This window comes from Cryptomeria japonica, chromosome 5 (genome assembly GCF_030272615.1).
Source record: "Cryptomeria japonica chromosome 5, Sugi_1.0, whole genome shotgun sequence".
NCBI classification, from domain to species: Eukaryota; Viridiplantae; Streptophyta; class Pinopsida; order Cupressales; family Cupressaceae; genus Cryptomeria; species Cryptomeria japonica.
Window position 1 is genome coordinate 743,225,084 of NC_081409.1, and position 21,425 is coordinate 743,246,508.

At 36.4% G+C, this 21,425-nt stretch overlaps 1 protein-coding gene across 3 annotated transcripts; it reads left to right on the top strand.

The window, feature by feature from the left end:
- Positions 1-1,083: 1,083 nt before the first annotated feature.
- LOC131028732 (uncharacterized) lies at positions 1,084-21,145 on the top strand. 3 transcript variants are annotated; one of them, XM_057959071.2, is made up of 3 exons: positions 1,084-1,181; positions 1,630-1,662; positions 19,535-21,145. In XM_057959071.2, exons 2-3 carry the CDS (start codon positions 1,649-1,651, stop codon positions 20,583-20,585), a joined length of 1,065 nt encoding a protein of 354 aa, XP_057815054.2. In that variant the 5' UTR covers positions 1,084-1,181; positions 1,630-1,648; the 3' UTR covers positions 20,586-21,145. The 3 variants fall into 3 exon arrangements, with proteins under 3 accessions (XP_057815054.2, XP_057815056.2, XP_057815055.2); XM_057959073.2 differs by having other exon boundaries at positions 1,109-1,181; positions 1,588-1,662; XM_057959072.2 differs by lacking the exon at positions 1,084-1,181 and adding an exon at positions 1,246-1,483.
- The last annotated feature ends 280 nt before the right edge of the window (positions 21,146-21,425 follow it).

Below are 21,425 nucleotides of genomic sequence, written 5' to 3' on the forward strand. Positions count from 1 at the left end.
GTACAATTAAATAGTAACCAACCTTAACGTAAGAGCTAGAGACAATCATTGAAATAAAAAGTATACAAATTAATGAGTGGATAGGCCTACTTAGCTTTAGGGTAGATAATGGAGAAATAATGTTGATGTTGTTTCTAGAATTCAACTTACAACTGCTATAAAATTATCTCCCTCTATTTGATTAATATCCTAGAGTCTAAATAGAAACAAAAAATATATATGGATCGATCCCACACCTTGTAGGGTTGATCCATAGAATAAATCTCAACTATTAGGAATATGATCTAATGTACATAATTAATCAAATACGAGGCTCACCTATAAAGAAGTTCACCTTTAGCTTTTGGATATGTGAATTTGTCAACACAATGCCTAGAGTCCCCTTTGAAGAGCTTGCCAACTCAATAGTTAATGAGTCATCTTAGGTCAAACCTCTTGGTCGATTGAATTAACAACAATATGAAAGACTAAAGACAACATACACAAACATGTAGATGTCCTAATGGTGATGCATATTTGACTCCTTTAGTACTCTTTAGAGTACAATATCCTCTAACGATACTCATTTTTAAATTCACCTTGCATTCTTGATCCTTTAATTTTAGTGCATAGTGAATGACTTCAAACACCAAGACACAAAAACATGTTGTATGAAACATGTGCTAGGTCAATTCATAATGCCTAATAGAAAGGCAAGAAGATTGAAAGTTAAATTTGATGCTTTAGATTTGGGATTAATTCTATATATAGATAAATTGACTTGAATTAATTTGAAATCATATAGAAATGATTTGAAATAACAAATTGATGATTTTAAAATGAAAAACAAATGTATGAACCAATACAAATGAACTGAAATAAAAATAAATAAAAATTAAACCATAAACTAAAATTTTAAAAAAATAGAAAATATCTATCAATATCTTATTACATTAAAAAAATCCCATCAAAACGAACACGAAATTAAATAGAAAACATGGTTATACTAACATAATTGCAATACTAAATAATAAAATTATTTAATTAAAAATAAAACAAAGCCTTAATTATACGCCCTTATTTCCGGAGTATAACAGGAGAATCTTACTTCGTCCCGTGTCCGAACCCGATTCCATAAATTCACGGTCATCTACCTGCGGTACGCTAGTCTGAACAGAACTTCCAAGTCGTCACAAAACAAGGTAAAAATTGTATAATTTCTTAGATTTCAGCTAAATAATTTTTATTTTTCAACTTCTGAGCAAGGTTATACTCGGTTAATTCACGCAGAAGTAATTCAAATAAGCTCAAATTGCTGCATAAAATCTCAGTTTATGCCAGATGCTTCAACTGTACTTACTCGGCTATAAATTCACTCACTCTAGATGCTTTCAGTTTGGAAGCTTAGGTGTCTTTATGGTTAAAAATTATTACAGATAAATCGACACGAAAACAAAACTTGACGTCATTTGATGGCTGGATTAGTTTATACTTAATTTTAAAGGTCAATGATGAACTTTTGATTGCTTTGTGAACTACTTTTACAAGTTAAATAGAAATTACGGCGGCCTTTTGAACTTTCGGTAAAGTTTCAATTTGTATTTGCAGGTTGTGAATTTGTTCTTATTCAAACCCTTGCTTGTTTTACAGGAGTTGACGTTCATTACGGATGGGATTTCACTGGTAAGAGCATATGTTTTTTTCCTTTGTGTTATTATGTTTTGTTGGTTTATAAATGGTTAGGACTGTTCTTTGGGTGCCATAGTTATTGGGGCTGTATCATGTGGACTTTTCGATAAAGGGAAAGGAGGACTTCTGTGTATGATTTGTTCCTGATAAGAATATCCACTAGATTTATTGCAATGTCTGTGTATTCTATGTAATTAAGAACGAGTCCTAATTGGGAAAATAGGTGGTGCTTTAGTGTCTAGGTGTGAGAAAGTAAGAATGGAATACACAATTAAGCATAAGGAGATGGAAAATTGATACAATCTGCCAAAATTACCTATAAATGCCCGGTGTTAAGCACTCCTCTTGCAATTCTGTATCAACTTCTTCTCCACCTTTAACTTACAATCAATTAAAAAAACATCTAGGATCTATTCCAGAGAATAGATGGGAGTTATTAAACTTTATAAAATCTGATCTGCGTTCTTTTTCTTACGGTGTTCCCTGTAGCTTTTCTGTTTCAACATATTTCTGAATCACTCCATATTTGCAACATTAGGTAAATGGTAAGTATTGATTCTCTTGAAATATAAAATATCCACAGCATTTATTTCAAAACCTCATTGTTTGTATATGCTACGTAATTCAGACAAGTTGAAGGACTTTAGAAAACAAAAATTATATGCTGTATGGGTATGAGCAAGGGAAATAGGAACCCTCAATAAAGCGCAATATCTTGAACAGTTTGTACAACATACTAAGTTAACACATAAATGCACAGCTGGTCAACCACTTTATTTAACATAAAAAGCTATAAGAGGGCATGCACGCTTTAGTGGTCAAGCCTTGAAGTTAATTGAGGGAAGTCTTTGGTCAAGATCGAGTCCCTCTTTTAGGTACTCATCTCTTTGGTTGATAATCTCAACCTTTCCTGGCTGTTTACCCTTGCATGGATGATTAAGTCCAAGCATAAATGAGCCCAAGGGTACACAGGCTTCCTAAATAGCTAGGTAGTTGCATTAAGGATGTTCCAGTACATAAGTATGTGATTTTAGATTTGAAGTTACAAGCAATTAATCATTAGTAAATTTCTTCATTTCATCTCATCTTCATTATATAGATGGTACTTTAGAGTGTCAAAATTTCAGCCTCTATTCTTAAAATATCCACCAACTTTGCTTGATATTGCAGTGATCTGATTTTGAGTCACAAGGTTCATATCCATGTGACTGTTTCATTGTATAATCATCTTTCCATGATTATTTCATCTACTTATCTTTATTGTATTTTTATTTTTTGTAGATGATATGTTCTGGAGTCATCCAAACTCTATAAAGCATTTGTTTATCCTGAGCCCTAAGAATACTTATTAGCTTAATACAGATAAGGTCAGTATGGGTTACAAAGCTTTGTAAAATGAATGGTCAGGATCATGGCCCTGTGCAATGGCAGTTGACATGCTTGAAAGTAGTCTATATTTTCTGTTATATAATTGGCAGAGATTGTGTTGTAACAGCCAATTCTCCTTTCCCTTGGAGATTGAGACTGAAATATGCCAGTGCATTATATGCCTAACTGTTTTCTCTGCATTGATGTCATGGCCTAGAAGAAGCACTTATAATCGTGCTTATCATTAGTCATCGGACCAACTTATAGCTAGATATTTTTGTAATACAAGTCATGGACAGTGGCAAATACTTCTGTACATGCTTCCGCTGAGCAAAATGTGGAGCTTCTGGCAGCCAATTGCTTCCACGGAATACAAGATCTTATTCTGTAGGATCCATTTTTTGGAAGTTTTTAAAAGCAAACATCGAACAAAATTCTCACAATTCAAGCATTGCCAATTGCTAATTATGTTAGATTTGGAAGAAAATTTACCTAAAACCAGAAATGCTTAGAAATTAAGTATATTAAACACTATGATGAAAGACTCAATTGAACAGTCAAAAGCAATTCTACTGACTGATTTGTCTTGACTAACATTTCAAACACACATATATATATCCTCTTGGATGGTCTAAGTGGATTTGAGTTAATTCCAATCAAGAGAGGAGTTAACTCAATAAAACTGAGACAATGGTGTCACTTGATTAGGCAAAGATGGCACTCGATTACCTCCTATCAAGAATGACATGTCATTATACCTATCTAGGAGAGACATGCATTTACTTAAATAAACTAAATAAATAAAAGGTGCAATAGGATATTACATGGTACACCAACATCTCCTCTTAAGTCTAACTTAGGAAGGAAAAGAAATGATTCCCAGTAACAAGGCCATGCTAAGCACTCATGTACAAAGAGACCCCCAAGAATAAAGAGATAGCTCTTCCAAAAAAGAGAGAAAGGGCTAGGTAGCCCTCCCAAATGAGTAACCTCCTACATTGGAAATGGATGAAGATGGACAAAACTCAATGCTAAAGAAGATGTACTTGCACTAAACAACATTTCTTCCTTTAGGAAAAAAATATAAACATAGGTGCATGCTAAGGATCTTTCCGCTTCACAAAAGGATATAAGAGAAGAAATACGAAAAATAATCTTGAAAATGCTTAAAGTTCGCCATGTCTATACTGAGATGTTTCAGGATCTGATTAGTGGTCTCAAGAATAATTGTTGAATGTGACATCATGGAAGCATGTAGATGAGAAGAGAGAACATGAGGGTTTATAAGTACCCTCATTACATCTAGAGAATAAGATGTAACTGTTAAAGAGCTGTCATCAAAGAGGAAAACCATGTCCTTCAATATTCTCATCCAGATCCCAAAGGTGAGCTTCGACAAACGTATGTGAGATGCATGGTAGGCATGCATCCTAATAAGACGTATCTGTTAGACATGAATGACCCTCTTGAAGAGAATCATCAAGCCTTTAAAGAAGCAACACTAATCTTTGTATTTAAGCAAGAAATGGAGGAATCTCTGTACATGTCTTTATAACTGTGGCTTAAACAAGGACTTGGTATTTCAAGTGACTAAACAGCTCATCCTATAGTCTGCTCACATCAACTGTGTGAGCATGAAGAGTTGTAGAAGGGGCGTTAGGAAGAGGAGGAATCTTTTTAGTTTGCTCATGTACATTCTTAAATGAAGGGTCGGCCAAGGAAACATCACAAGTAGATGGGGGTCCAAATGGATGTCCAAATGATTGCCTGATTATGGTCGAAGCAGTATAAGGGCACTTAGTCTGCCTTCTGAAAGGTAAAATATATCATTGGAAATAGAAACACAGGTTAGTCCATGGACCCTGTCATTATTGTTTAACCATGAAACCTTCTGCTTAGAATCACTTGGCTTTGGAATCAAGGAGATAGGCTAATAGATCCTGCTGTATGCAATGGTTCTTGATCCCTTATTGTTAGCATGTATAGTTTTGGTGATTCAAAGTGACAACAGAAGAATGGAAGAAAATACTAAAAAACATAATGAAATATGCTCCTTCTGCCCCTGTTGAATTGAAATTTTATATTAGTTTGTTTAATACATGATCCCCATCAAAATTTGGCACACACCCCCTAGATTACACAATCAAAGGACCCCACAGGTTATACAATTTGACAGTGAGATTACATGAGCCCAACCGACTGCTTATAGGAACACAATGGTTTTATGGAAAGTCTGAAAAAAATGTAGATCCTAGTGGAAAACAAATTGCATCAATGGGTTCTTCTCAAAAAATTATACACTTTAAATAAAACAACACTCATATCTGAGCTACCGTTTGAAACTTATGAGCTTCCAAAGTTTGATACCTTCATGCAGAGAGGAGGACTGGACTGGCGATGTGGTTCCTATGTGTCACTGAGCTGAGGCGGCATTGAATGGACTGCTGATGAATGGGTGTAGAGGTGACCCTTGCATGACAGGTGACAAGGCACAGTAGTACGAGTAAAAAATGAATCACTCAAAGTACTTGGATCAAAGTACAAGTCAAAGAAAAATAAAAGGTGTTGCAGAAGGGTATTGGTATGATACAAGCAACAAGGGGGTACTATAAGAATAGGGGTACGCTACACAGGTCTGAGTACTCTAAATACCATACATAATTGTGGCGCTCCAATCAACCAACTGATGGGTACAAAGTATAAAAAGTGCTTGTGAATAGATAGAGATACAATGCAGATGCCCATGTATGAAGTGCTTATTATAAAAGTGAGCTCCCTTTTAATTTAAACATGGTACATGCCTTTTAAAAGGGGACGAACTTCTTATGCAAAATGGAGTGCTATCTTTAAAAATAGTATTGAAACCTTATTTTTCAAAAGCTTTTTTAAGAAATGTGCCATCTGTATTTGATCTCTAAATCTGTGCAGTTCTCCATACGGTCTAGAAGCAAGGAAGAATTTGTCGGGCTCCAGATTGCTGTGTCCAACCTAGAAGTGCATATTGTTGATCTTAACAAATTGATGCCTTCTAGAAACAACACCTAATCTTCTTTTCACCATGTGGCTTCCTCCAAAAAACAATTCAAACCCTAGCAATCCCATTAGCAAGCTTCTAGTTGTTAGTTTCAAACAAAATGAAGGTTGATCCTAGCTAATTTGATGGTTTCAGATACAATGGTGAGTTCAAAATGAATACGTGCAATTGAGATCCTTGTGCTCTCACCACAGAAAAAACTAATCCTAAAACATCACTGCTTTGATACCATGCTAGATTTGCAAAGCAAATTTGATACCATGCTACATTTGCAAAACAAATTTACTTAAAACCAGAAATGCTTGGATTAGTTATATTAAACACTTTGATGAAAGATTCAATTGAGCATTTAAAATCATTCTATTTCAATTGATTTAACTTGATTAACAATTCAAAGAAAAATATACATATATATAGCCTCCTGGATGGATGAGTCATGGTGACATACACTCTAAGAGAATAAGAATTAACTAGAGTCAATACTGGAGTTAATTAAGTGGAGACAATGGTTGCACTTGGTTAGGTAGTGATGGCACATAATTGCAATCAATCAAGAATTGATGAGGCAAAGCTGGCGCTTGATTACCTCCTATCAACGATGATGTGTCATTATTTGTTACCTAGGAGACAAATGTATTTACTAAAGTAAATAACATAATAGTTGCAATATAATATTACACTAACAAATATATCTCCCAAAAAATGCTTAAAGGGTGATCTAAACTTCTAGCCCCCTCTCTTGAGCCATTGAAGGTTTCCTGCTAAAAAAGTGGCTACTCCTCATTTTTAGAAGAAGATTCTGTTTATTTCTATTTCACATTTTAGAACTTTGCATGGGACTACCCACTAAGGATATAAGGGAGCTGTAGTCCTTTGACTCTCCATGGGGATTGGAAGTGCATTATGAGCATTCCACCATACTCAAAATGTAATCTATTGCTTTTCTAAAACAAATTCAATCATGCATTAGGATACTGTGTTTGGAATATTTCTAAAAGGACTTGCATAATCATGATATCTTGATGCATATCTTCTTGCATGGGAAGGATTGACTTGCTAGTTGGCTTTGTCACACCTTAGAACTGCACATATTTCTTTTTACTGTTTCAGTTGCATTCATGTTCTTTTCCTATGGAACACGTAAGGAACATTGCATTGTCCTGTTGTGACCTTTCTCACACATCACCCCATTGAAGATGGGGACCCTCTCGTTTGCTGCTTTCTAGGGTTTTTTGTTAGTGTCTTGTTGCCTTCCGCTTCACTTTTGCTCAGTTCGGTCAAGTTTTGAACGGTTTGAGTCTTAAGGATTGAAAGTCAGTTTTTGCAAGCCAAGTGATAACAGAGTCTAGACACCGTCAGAGTGCCTAGAAAGGCCAAAGGACGAAGAATGCAATTGATTTGAGCGAATTTGGACAACTTTCTATTTTTGGAAAGTTTGCTTTTTTGCTTTTTCCTATTTTTAGGAAGTTTTTTTTGGCATTTTTAGCTCGATCCCCAGGATGGCTATTTTTAGAAAGTTTTCCCTATTTTTTAGGGATGTCTTCTTTTTGCTTTTTCGGAGTGGGGACCTAGGGTTTACACTAGCACCATTGACCTGCATCGATTGCCATCAAAAACTTTCAAGTTTTGACCCGAAAAGCTAAGTTCCTATATTTTAGGGGTCATGACGCTTCGAATGGGTTATCTGAGCATGGATTTCAAATTTCATGTTAATCTGGCTTAAATTGATGAAGTTATCAAGTTTTTCAAGTATTTCTCTAAGTCTAGCTAATCAATGTTTGGTGGTGAATGTATGTCAGGAACTCAAAAGTCCGCCCTCATGGAAGGGAAGCATGGTCATGATCTTCGTAAAGTCCGCCCAAGATGATGAAGACTCACAAAAAGTCTGTCCAAGGTGAACTTCAAGAAGTCTGCCCAAGGTACAAAGGCAATGGTCGTGTTCTCCAAAAAGTCTGCCCTCCAAAGTGCACATGTAGGAGAAAGTCTGCCCAAGCAGAGTAGTGTGTGAACTTAAAAGTCTGCCCAAGTAGAGTAGTGTGTGAACTTAAAAGTCCGCCCAAGCAAAGTAGTGTGTGAACTTAAAAGTCCGCCCAAGGTGATTAGAAAAGGTGCCAAACTCCAAAAGTCTGCCTTGTCTAAGTTGAGAAATTTGGAGGAAGAAAAAGTCTGCCCTTCTAAGATCATAGCCAACTCAAAGTTCGTCTTGCAATGAAGGTTAAGGTAAGAAACAAGCAAAGTGAGATCAAAACAATGAAGTCCGCCCATGATGAAGTCTTCTAAAGTCCGCCCATGACGAAGAGGGAGACTCCAAACAAAGTCCACCTAAGGTGAGGTGTCCGTGTTGAACTCCAAAGTCCGCCCTCAAAAGTCTGCCTTATGGAGGAGAGACAAAGTCCGCCCCATGATGGAGATTCACAAAGTCCACCCTCCAAAGTCCACCCCATGATGGAGATTCACAAAGTCCACCCTCCAAAGTCCGCCTTGAAGTTGAGTGCATGAAGTCCGCCCTATGAAGGAGTATTAAAGTGCAAAGTCCGCCCTTGGAGAGTATGTTGGTGCATGATAGAGATGAAGTAAGCCTTAAGGCATAAGGAATGGTTCTTAAGTTTGTTCAAGTCCGCCATGGCAAGGAGAATCAAAACAATAAAGTCCGCCTCATGAGAAGACATGCTAAGTTTGAAAGCAAAAGAATATTCCAAGGTGAGGTCAGCAAGATTTCAAGATAGAGTTCGAACTGAGATCAAAATAGAAAGTTTTTGGATTAGAAGATTTGAAGATCAAGCTCGATTTGTAGATTGGAAATGAATTTAGAAACTTGCATTTGGAAGATAAGATGAAGTTTGAACTTGCCTAAGTGTTGACAAGTTCACTAAACACCAAATTAGAAACGTTTCCTTGCAGATTCAAAAGACTAAATGACAAGTTAGAAACAAATTTCAAAGATCCTCTACGTTTCTAATTTCAGATTCGAACTCTAATACAAGTACTTGCTTCATTCCTCATTTCTTCACTTGATATTCGAAGTTTCTAGAGCAGATTGAGAATAAACTTGAAAGGTTTTATGCAGGTTGAAAGGGTTTTGGAGGAGACCCCAAGCTTATTCCTGAGTTTTTCAACCATTTTCACAAGTTTCAACACAGATTTTGGAAGAGATTTGATAGTTTGGAGAGCATATTAATTAACATCTGATTCTTTTCTCCAAACAGCTTCCTCTCATTTTTCTTCATTTTTCAAAGGTGAAAATTAGTTTTGAGGGCAGGGCACTGGGTTTCGAACCCAATTTTCTTCAAAGTTAAGGAGAAAGAATAAATTTAATAGATTTCCCTTCCTTTCTTTCTCATTTTCTGTCCTTCAAGCAAGTTAGAGTAAATTTTAAGGAGTTTGAGCGAACTTAATTCTGATTTTGAAGTTAAATCAGACTATAAGCTCCTTAAGTTAGAATATTTTCAAGGGATTTCCTTAGGATCTTCGGAATATCAAGTGTTGAAAATCCAATTTTCAAGGACTACTTAGCCACTAAACTCACAAATTACGCCTGAAAGTATAGAATTTAACTTAAGTTTGTTTGTTTTGCAGCCAGGATGAAGTTTCAGGTGGATAAAGATTCCCCTATGGAATCCAAGATGAGGTCTAAGTGGAAGCTGGTCGGAGACACGAACCTAGGGCATATCAACCTGAGGGATTTCAAGAAGCGAATGTATGGCCTAGACAACTTGATGCCTACAACAACTGGTAGAAAGATGTTGAGAAATGGAATTGTACAGGCTGCTGGTTTCCTTCCAGCGATGCAGTGTATTGAGTTGGTAGTAGAATGCTCTAAGCACTACAATTCTATAAGCCGAGAGATCATATCATCTGATGGGAGAGTCTTGGCAAATGTCAGCAATGTTGCTATCAGGGAAGCTTTCCACATCCTTGAATATCATAACCCTATTTACATGACCAAGGAAGAAGCAACACGGCTGTACTAGGATAACATTGAAGAATATGAGGCCAACATCAATCATCAATGGTTGGAAAAGCCAAGGAAAGGTGCTTCCAAGTTACCTAAGGATCTTATAAGAGCATATTTCAAGGAAGATATTGGAGATTTGATAGTTTTGTTAAACAGGGTCATGGGTAGTCCACAAGGCGTCCCATTTGAGCCTTGGATGTACTACTTCATCAATGAGATAAATACCAAACTGAAGATGATTGATTGGGCAAGGATTATAAGTGATAATCTTGATGACCAATTGAAGAATTTAGAGAAAAACAGGACATTCTATATGAGTTCCTATTTGGTGTACTCTCTTGCTCGAACCTACAGATATAGAAGACTCACCTGTAGAGGAGAAGTGGGAAATAAAGAAAATCAGTTTGATGTTTGCGATTGCTACCCGTAGTTGCACTTAGCGGAAAAATTTCACTTCAAAAGAGTCAATGATGCATTCTTAATGCACATTACTAGGACACTCCAAGGTGGTTTGCATCAAAGGCCCTCCTAGGAATCTAAAGATTTTATCAGCAGATTCGGGCATTGGTACATCTAGTATCCTAAGTTTACTTATCTAAGAATTCAAGGATTCTTTGGTTCTCCTTACAAGTTACCTATGTATCCCACCAACAGGGTAGTGTTGCTTGAAGTTGTTAGGCAGCTAGAAAGTTATATGATTGTTCAAAGAGAGAAGCAGAAGAAGGTAGGAACATCTTCTCTCACTATTGGAAATGGATTGGAGACATGTCCATCGTCACAAGTTGTTGCTAGTGTTGAAAAGGAGCTTGCTTGGTACCCATTCTTCCAGTATAAGGCTAGAACACATTTTGACCCTTTTCATCTGGCCTTTTCACCAGATGAAAAGGGTTGATGGAGAAATATTCGAGCATAGACCGGATCTCGAAGACTATTGGGCTGATGCAACTGACAATTTTGAAGTCAGAAAGAGATTGTGGTCCAGACTTCCCTTGAATTTGATTAGAGCAACAAAAGTATTTAGAGTAGTAGATCAGCTTGAAGATGATCCCGAGTTTGAGCAGGCTCACTTTGACAAATTGAGAAACGAGCCCCTTGCCTTGGTTAATTGGTCAGATTTTAAAAGGTCGGACTTGAGTGACCTTATGAGACCAATAATTGAATATTTGAAATGGTGGGCATGTGAGAAGACAAAGGATCTTAAATCCAACAGTACTGATCTCACATATGATCTCATGGGGACCAATGAATCAATGTCTTCCAACCATGGTATCTCTTCAGGCAATGCTCGAAATCCAGAAAGTGTTGGATCCAGAAAAAGGAAAGAACCCACTGAAATTCTTTGAGGGATAAAGGAAAGAAAGTAGTTGGAGATGCAAGCAAAAAGTATAAATCTGATGAGGGTCATTTGACCTTAAGTACTGTATCCGCTGCTCCAGTCAAGGCTACAGCTAATGAACAGAGGATGAATATTGATATAGGAGTAAGAGCTCCTTCCCCTTCAGTGGAAGAGGTAATGGAAGAACCAGCCCAAGAGTCAAAATCTGCTAGGAATGTAGAAATTAAAGAACGTGAGTTTCCAAGGGAATTCCTAGATGGTATAGTTACAAGACCAAAGGAAACAGAGGATAAGTTTGATGAAAGTGGCATGGAGCAGTCAACCATTCCAGATTGGTTAAAGGAAAGAATAAAGGCTCAGGCTCCTAAAGAGGATCATTCAAAGGAGAACACACCAACATTCTTGGCTATGGTGAGTAAATTGATTGAGATAAGACCGCCCAAACCAGCCAAGAGATTCTCTTTGATTCAAAGAGATAGCGTAGGATTTAGAACGGTTCAGATAGTTGTGCCGAAGGAAGGTAAAACTCGGGACAATGTTGCTCCGGAAGATTATGAGATCACTACAGTGGGTTTGGGTAAGCCTACTCAGGCTCAAGAGATCCAAGACTTTGATGATTCTTGCAATGTCCTCAAGTAAGACTAGCCAAGGAGAGGGAAAAAAGAATGAAGGTTGAGGAAGAGAATCAACAATGGAAGAGATATGTTCAATAGTGGATGAAACCTCTAGATCAAGAGGAGGTACCTGTTACTCCGCCCATACCTCTTCCACAAGAGTCGTTAAAGGATTATGAAGACATGAAGGCAACCTTCAAAGAAGTGAAAGAATGGACTGTGGATGCCTTAGAACGTGCTGACATACTCATTGAGAACCTAATAGTAGCACATGAACCCACATCTTCCTTATTGAGCAGAATTCGAGACACAGCTGAAACTTGGGAAGATATGGAGGATATTCAAAAGAGGATTATTCCATAGCTAAAGGTAATCAGAGGACTTTCTCGGCAGGATCTTGTAAACTGAAAAGTCATCCAGCTTGGTGACCTGTATGATTTCAGCACTTGGTACTTTGCCTTGATTACAAGGGCTGAATCTCTGAGAAAATCCGAGGCTATGTGTAGAAATTGAAAAAACCATCAGAGATATTCAAGACAAGGTTTTTCTTGTGGCAGCTAAGATATTGCAACAGGATGAGGTGCGAGAGAAGCATTTGCGTGCAAAGAATTTGAGGGACAAAGTTCAAGGAAACTTCTTCAAAGTTACAGAGCCAGTTCTCAAGGAAAATCTCTCTAGAGTCTCGAATGCGCATAGACGAAGATTTCCTGACACAAGCACTTGGCTGGGAAGATACTCTTGCCACCTGTACTGATGACGTGGATATGGTCGATTTCCAAATCAGCAATTTGCCAAGTGTGGCCATAGAGGAAGTGCGACTTATTGTGTCCAGATACATTGAATCTACAAAAGAGGAAACTGGACACTTACCTCAGTAATAATAGCAGCTGCGCCACTTGTCTTCTTCTTGTTCATTCTAACTGATAGAGTTTTGAGAAACCCTAATTAGGGTTTGTAACTTTCAATCTGGGCCCTTGATCACTGTTTGATCTCGGTCGTTCATTATTTTCTGAAAAACTATATAAGGCTACCTCCTCTCATTTGGAGAATGTGAGGATTTTGATATATTGTTGCGTGAAGGTCGTTTTTCAAATAATACATTGCATGTGCGCTTTCTCTTAAGGCTTTGTAATCTCTGTTATTTGAGTGATTGGCATGGTTTCAATTTCCTCAACACATTAATTAGAAGTTAATTTAGATTTGCTTTCAAAGTTGATAGAATTGAATGAAGGATTTGATAAGTATTAATTAATGGTGTATCTCTGCTCATACTTTTGGTGAATGGATGATTTCCATTTCACTGTGCAAGGTTAGCCTGAGCCTATCCCTTGTGTATGACAAAACTTCGATCATAAGCACAACCCATTGAAGATTGCACCCGCTTTGTGTAGTTGTCCTTAGTGTGGCAAAGCAAAGTGCGGTTTCCCGAAAACACCAAGTTAATACCGTCTCCAGAATTCGTAGGTTTAGATCAGCTTTCTTAAACCTTATCCCCTTTTTCCCTTTTTGAAAGTCTAAATCCCGGAAAATTCAAAAAATAGAGAGAGACTAAAATTGATAAATCCATCTAAGTCCAGAAGCTTGAAAGACATTCGTAAATGTAAGTCCCCCTAGAGATTTTCAGCATACACTACCCAAGTAGCTATCCCACTAAAGTCGCTTGTTCGCACATATAGACCTTGGAATCAGCAGTGATTTTTCAGGAGAGGATAGAATACCTTTGGGTATCTTATTCTAATGTTTGGTAGATGATAAAACGTACACCAACAGGACCCAATATAGTGAGAAAAATGTCTTTTGTCCATAGAGACCAAATCATACAAAAAGATTAAAGAGCTAGAGAAAAACTTCTTGCATTTCAGAATAAATGTATAGATCACTTGCCAAATGAAAATGAGTTATTTTGCCCTCAATGCATATATTGAACCCAACATCTTTCTCATTAAAGTTACTACTTGCAGTGTATTTTGCAAGCATTCAACAGAACAATGGCAATTAACTTTTCCAGTCCTTTCAAATTAAAGCTTCAACTCGTATTGAGGTTTATTAGTCAGATTTAGCTTAACAGATATTTTTATGCCAAATTATAACAATAGCTATTGCAATGTAAACAAAAATATAACAATACATGCCAAATAATTGTAGATGAAAAGCAATGAATTCTTTCTTTCAGGGTAGTGCTTGTACAATCCAAATTTAGACCAGGGAGGATAGCATACCACATAAGACAGCCTTCCTTAATTACTAGAAGCCTATTTAATTATAAAGTACTTCATTGCTTGATATGAGCTGCTTATGAAAAAACACTCACACAATCTAATCCAGAAGCAGTTCATATCAATCACATGGATTGTGGAAATCTACTAGCATTAGTTCATTGCTGTCAAATAGAACACAACCATTGATAACCACTAACAATTGACTCCTAGCAACTACCCATAAGTTGACAAGTAAATAATACATAGTTTGATATAAGCACTTTAGCAAAACATTAGAATTTCATTTATATGATTTACATCATCCCTCCTAAAAATAAAAGTTGGATTCTTAGATGACAAATAGAGAACAAGAATACAAATCATGCGATATCTGGGACAATTTTTGAAATTTTTGGTGGCAGCAAAGGAAAAAGGACCTTTGAGCTGATGTTCCCCTAGTTCAGCCAGGAAAGCTTGATTAAAACTTCAACGTTCCACCACTAATAGCTGACAGAGATCCATGGAATGCTAAGTATTTGCTCCACAAGATTGAAATTGGTAACGGGTTCTTTAGTTAGAAGTGATAAATAAACTTTTGAAGTACACACTAATCAACCTTGTATCTAGAATAATGTGCACCATACGGAGAATGTACTCACTAGTGGCCATAAAACTAAATAATTTGGGTTGGAGAACCATGCAAATAAGTGGCCAGTGACTCTAAATCAAACTTTTTACCATCCTCCCCTCTATCCATACATAGATTAGAGATGAAAACTTAATTTTTGCAAGAGGGTGCATGATAGAAGACATTGGAAAAACAAGGTCATTTTGCAGGCTTAGAGTGCCTAGAATTATTTTTTGATTGTACGGTGGAACGAATATTTATGGATGGGCATGCAATGGACTTGTTTTTAGTAAGTGGAAAAAATGACTGTATGGTGGACATGTTTTTAGTATGTGGAAAAATGGCCAAATGGTAGGTTTGTTCTTTGGTAAATGGAAAAAATGACCATTCACTGGACTTGTTTTTGGTAAATGAAAAAAATTACTATATAGTCATACAATTGACTTTGTTTTTAGTAAATTGAAAAAAATGATCATATGGTTGACTTGTTTCTAGTAAATGGAGAAAGAGACCGTATGGTGGACTTGGGCTCTTTTCTACGCATTGCCTACTGTTTTTCCGTTTATTACTTATTTCATTTTTTCATTATGGGGTCCATATTGTGTTTTATTTTCCAACTTCATTATTTTATCTTGTGTTTCTTTTTCCAACTTCATTATTTTATCTTGTGTTTCTTTTTCCAACTTCATTAATATGCTTTCTATTACTATTTTTGACTTCACCAGATTTCCATAATTGTTGATTTATGCAATATGCTCCTCTATAACGTTCATTAACACAACATACATGAGTTGGCTTGAGATGAAAAATAAATTAATAACTACAATTCTTATGCTCATATTGTTGCCCACTGAGTTTATTTCAAATAGTTCTGCATGCCCATGCAATTGATAGCTTCCAACCTTTGAGAATAAGCTTTTGATTTTGAACCATGTATATTGTCCAACACACATGAACCATTCAACTTTTTAGAATCGTTCTCATGGGTTTCTGCAACTGTAAATGATTTCTTCATTTGCTTCTTGTCATTTCATAGCCTCTGTTCATCTTCTATAATATCCATGGCTTCAATAAAATTACAATTTGATGGAAACACTTTACAAACCTCCATTTGTAGTGGAACAAACCACAAAGGGAGTTTGATTCATCTTCTGAACACGACTACAATTCCAAGATTCCTTTGGTGTTTGGCTCCAGAGGATCTTGATCATGCTTCTTCATCCACTTTTCCCTAGAGTTTGGATTTGATGAATTTGAGGAAGTTGCTTCCTCGCTGACTACTTGATTATTCAAATTAATTACACTTTAAGAGCCTTTCTTTTCAATGGAGGTTTTTTTTTTTTTTTCCTAATTGCAGTTGGCTCTGGCTACAACCACCAACCTTGACCCAACAATGCATCACACACCTTTTTGCATAACAAGTGACAACGAAGTTAATTATAAATGTTTTGAGTACCAAATATTATCTTCTTCCCATGAGGACTCCAAGCACCTCTATTTTTTGTCAATCCAGTCCTACCAACTAGAAAGTTGGAGACCAATTAGGTAGCTTATCCAAACTTTGCCAATCATCCTCTAGAAGTACATTCACATCAAACCCACTATCAAGAATTGTATTTGTTAGGTTTTTCCTAAGAATCTCTATATGTACCACTGTTTGTGTCCTTGCCAAATTCACTATAAGAATCATGGGATCAATTACCTAATCTTCTAAAAATGGAGCTTCAATTATTGTGTCATCATTATTTTCATATTCTAAATAGGTGGTAGCACACACCATCTCATCCCTCTTAGGTATTGTATTAGTTATATAACATTTCTAAGTTTGTGACTATTTGCAATAAAACCACTACTTTAATTGGTACATTGGTTTGAAGCCTTGCATTCTTTTTATTTGAGTACAATTGATTTGTTACCATGCTTGCATTTGCATTTGAGTAGCAATGTTTGTTGTCCATACATTGCTTCACCTCGACTCTTGCTTCATGAAGTCTCTCTTTTTCAATATGTGTGTTCAAGTAAACAACCTTCTTTGCTTGGGCTTAAATAATAACCAATACTTTGTTATGTCTCTCTACATCAATTATATTGATGCTCACCTTCTACTTTGGTCATCTAGCATCATCATGGTCTCCAGATCTGCACCATTTACGAAGTAGTCCTATCCTGCCTTGACTTCTTGGGTAGTCACTTGTGAATTGACCCTATTCGTTGACTCTTGACATTGTATGATGGGCTTACTTTTGGAGCCATACTGTATTTGGGTCCCACTACTATTATTTGATCAATTACTATTACCTGTTTGGTTCCAATAGCACCAAAACATGCATTCTTCTTGTTTCACAAATCGGTCATTTGACTGCGTGATCTTCCCCCTAGCTACACTTTGAATGTAATGATCTGAAATAATTGGGCCAGTCTTATGGCAGTTTCCTTAACACCCCACATTTGAGCTTTTTTCAAATTAAAATTTTTTAATAAATAGAAGATTCCTTATTAGGTCAGCAGACTTTAGCAGGAAGATTTTTTAATAAATAGAAGATTCCTTATCAGGTCAGCAGACTTGAGTGGGAATTTTATTTAGTATTTTCTGTTTTTTGTGTTGTTTCCATTTTGGAGTCAACCTTGCCTAAATCTGCCTCAACTCCTATAAATAAAGGATGTGTTGTTGAAGGTGGGTAGTTTTTGAAAGTTGAATGTGCAGCCTTAGTGCACGAGCAGAGACCTGGGACGCTACCCTCAGGGATCAAGCAAGGTGGGACGATTCCCCCTACCCTTGCTGTTCTTTTGACAAGCATACACAGTCTGAATCTGATTTGCAGGAGAATTCGCAATGCTGTGAGAGAAGCCGTGTCTGCATGTTATTATAGTGCTTTTTATGTCAACCATTGGGTCCTTTATATGAATATTAGAAACATAGTATTCTAATGTATGATTGAGTCTGTTTTTGAAAATCAACAGCTTTATTTAATTACGTTAGACAGCTAATAAAGCAGTTATAATCCGCATGGGGGGGACTACAGCTCTTCTTTATCCTCGGTGGTCCCCTGCAAAGTTTTCAAAAGTGAAAATTATAATAAACATAATCTTCTCCTAGAAATGAGCAACATCCATTTTTAAGCAGGAAACCTTCAATGGCTGCCCAAGATGGGGGCCTAGAAGTTTACATTGCCCTTTGAGCATTTTTTTGGGAGCTTTATAGACAATTGGCAACACAGTCGTATGGTGAGATTTTTTAAAATATTAGTTTTTAAAAACTTCTAAACCGTTGGATCCTACAGAATAAAAGCTTTTATTCATTTAACCATTTGACTGCAAATAGCTATACATTTTGCTCATCATCGGCACGTACAATAATATTTCTTACCATACATTGACTTGTTTCCAGGAAATTTCATATTTGGTAGAACTACTTTAAAGATTTTCTTTTTTTTCTTGGCTGCTAAGTCTGTCAAGAATCTTTTCATATTATTTCCTCCCAACTTAGACATCCTATGATCTGGTTCCTGGTTCTATTTTGATAACTTAATCATTGAATTTGAATAAGCATCTCTTTTGTTGTTACTCTCCATAATATGTGATTTCACTCACTCACCTATTATAGTCTCACTGTACTCTCACATAGTAGACATATGGATTTCCTTAATATGTTGTCCACAGCCTTACAGACATCTTCCAACCTCATAATCAAGTATCACGTAGCCCAGCACTTTTGAACACAAAGTTCTTTGACGAGTAGTGAACCTCAAGTTATTGGTCTAGAATAAATCAGACTTTTTTAGAGTAAAGTCAACATTATGATAGTTTTACTGCAATATTAGATTTGGCAGTAGTCTGAAATAGAACACTATAATAGTCTATAGGTCGTTTATAAGCCAGTCCTAGATGTAATTATGTTTCTAATTGGCCATCTGTTCCAAATCATACTAATTACCTTTGTCAGTGGTAACTTTTCAAAAATTTCCAAACATGGACCCACTTCCAAAAAGTTGGTACTATAAATTTCTCTAAAACTTAGGTTGGATAAACCCTAGAGGAAAGAATTCAACAACAATGGTAATGCTTTCATATCCTTCAATCATATTAGATCTTTTCGTGTATGGTGTAAAGCTTGATAAAAATTACGATGACATCACCCTCAAAAAATTTCCTTAAATTTAAATACACTTAATTTTCAAATTTGATCGTAATAAAATCTGCTATTGAATCCTCAATACAAAGTTATTCCAATTGTCCTATGACCTATCAAATTTTCCAGAAATTCGCTAGATACAACTGTCCAAGCATGTTCTATGTTTCAGCAAAATTCATCTCCAGGTGAAATGTTGATTTATGATTGACTTATTTTAATTTTAATTTTTCTTTACTACTAGCCAGATCCAAGTTATCCATGAACTATCTTCCTTAAGATACCAGTGATTGTAAGCACTGTAATGGTTGTGTTGTTGGTTTAACTTCTTCACACTTCTTTAGCTTGGGAGTGAATTCGGAATAAATTCAGACAAATTTAAGGAATTTAATGTATTTAAGATGTCTGATGATTGGTTGGAACTTGGAACAGACTTTCAATGATGCAATTTATTTTCCAAGAATTTATTCCCTTTGTATATGTCTGCAATGACCTAAACCAATCTAAAATATAAGATCTAATTTTCCTACATGTCTGAAGCCTAAACAAACCTGAATTATATGAACTTTTGGATCTAATTTAATATGGTATTTCGTTCATACAGCCCAAAAAGCTTCATGGAGCAGACTTGGAGTGCAAAATTTGATCAAACTTCCCTATCATCTCACTCACGGCTTCACTCCTATTCTCAACTCAATGTGAGGAAGAGAAGGCTAATTCTACCCAGTTCACCGTACAATTACAGGCTAACTGGTTCATCCTTATGCTGCAGAAATCCAGTTAATAACAACAAGTTAACCCAGGCATTCACAGGGAAGGGCAAAAGCTTTAAGTGGGTACCAGAAGCATTAGGGGAAAATGTATGTGATGCATTTGAGAATGAAGCTGAGGTTGAAAGGGAGCAGAACATTGCTGATGGCATCCTTAATATTGTGCATGCTACTTCTAGAGAAGCAGCAGGGACTATCTCAGATAAAGGAAATGAAAATGTGGAGCGAGCAGAGGGGAATAGCTTACAGCCACTGAAATGGCCTTTATGGTTGCTTGGGCCCTCTATGCTCCTTGCAACAGCGGCCATTCCTATCCTATGGCTACCTTTCTCTATAATATCTCCAGCATCCAACATGGCCAGTCTTTTGTCTTTGACAGGATTAGATGGTACCTTCAATTTGGGAGCAACAATTTTTCTTCTTGTAGCAGATTACTGTGCCCGTTCTAAGAAGGGCCAGGTCTCTTATTTCAAAATTCCTTTCAGCTACATGTTTTGGAATTTTCTTTTGAATGTGGTGGGTTTTGTTGTGCCCTCTTTGGCAATAGCTGCATCGTACAGATCTATAGTTGAACCACAAATTTGCTTGATTTCGTTTGCTACAATGTTGGGACCTTATCTGATGTTGCTAATGGTGCAAATGCTAGCAGAGATCTTGACATGGAATTGGAAATCACCAGTTTGCTTAATTGTCCCTGTTGTGTATGAAGCATACCGTCTTCTGCAGTTAAGTAGAAGCCTAGAGTTGGGAATAGATCTAAATGCACCATCCTGGTTAATGCAAGGAATGAAAGGTTTAGTAGCATGGTGGGTGCTAGTGCTTGGGATGCAGCTCATGAAAATTGCATGGTTTGTTGGTCAAGGAAAGACCACGAAAGAAGCCTGATAATTTATATCCATGGAGTGAACAATCCTATGGGCAAGAACCGGAATTCTTTGTTGAAACAAAGAGATGGTAAGAAACATGGCATTATAATAATCCAGGAAATTGAGATTTTTGTTATACAATCTTTGCCTGAACTATTTGGGCCTATCAGAACAGTTTGCCTTGAAGCTGTAAACAAATTGTCCTACAAAACATACTCTTGAATTTTGTAAATTGGTGATGTTCTCGTCGAGTTCGGAGAGGAGAGTGAAGTCGTTGGCCATCTTGGAACTCGGCTTTGTAATTTGTTATTTATTTTATTTTATTCTGTATTATTATCCCAATGAAATTGCCGTTTTAAGTAAATATTTTTTATGGCTCATATTTTACGAGTTTGTTCCAAGAGTTGTAATCAAAACGGCAACATACATCACATTGTAAGTAAGCAAGAGGTACATAAAGTTATGGAGTTATAAGGGGAGACTGGGGTTCACTCCAAGAGCTTAGTCCTTATAGCAATATATATCATATTGTAATTTAGATATATACATAGATAAAAATAAAATGATCTGGTATGTTTCTATTTTTGTCATATAAAAGATGTTCTACAAAGATGATGAATGAGAGAATTCAATTTGTTATTTTAGAGATAAAAAGTGTTCACTTTTCTTATTTGTTTTGTATTTATTTTAGTGCTTGAGCATCAATTCATTCTTGAGCTAGTCTCCTATACTCAAACCAAATTCTACAATGCATTGAAACCTCCTCATACTCATTATGTATTATTTACATATCTTAGATGTCAACACATCACACTCCTCTCTGCTTGGATAAGATGATGCATGGTAGTGTTCCTTAAAT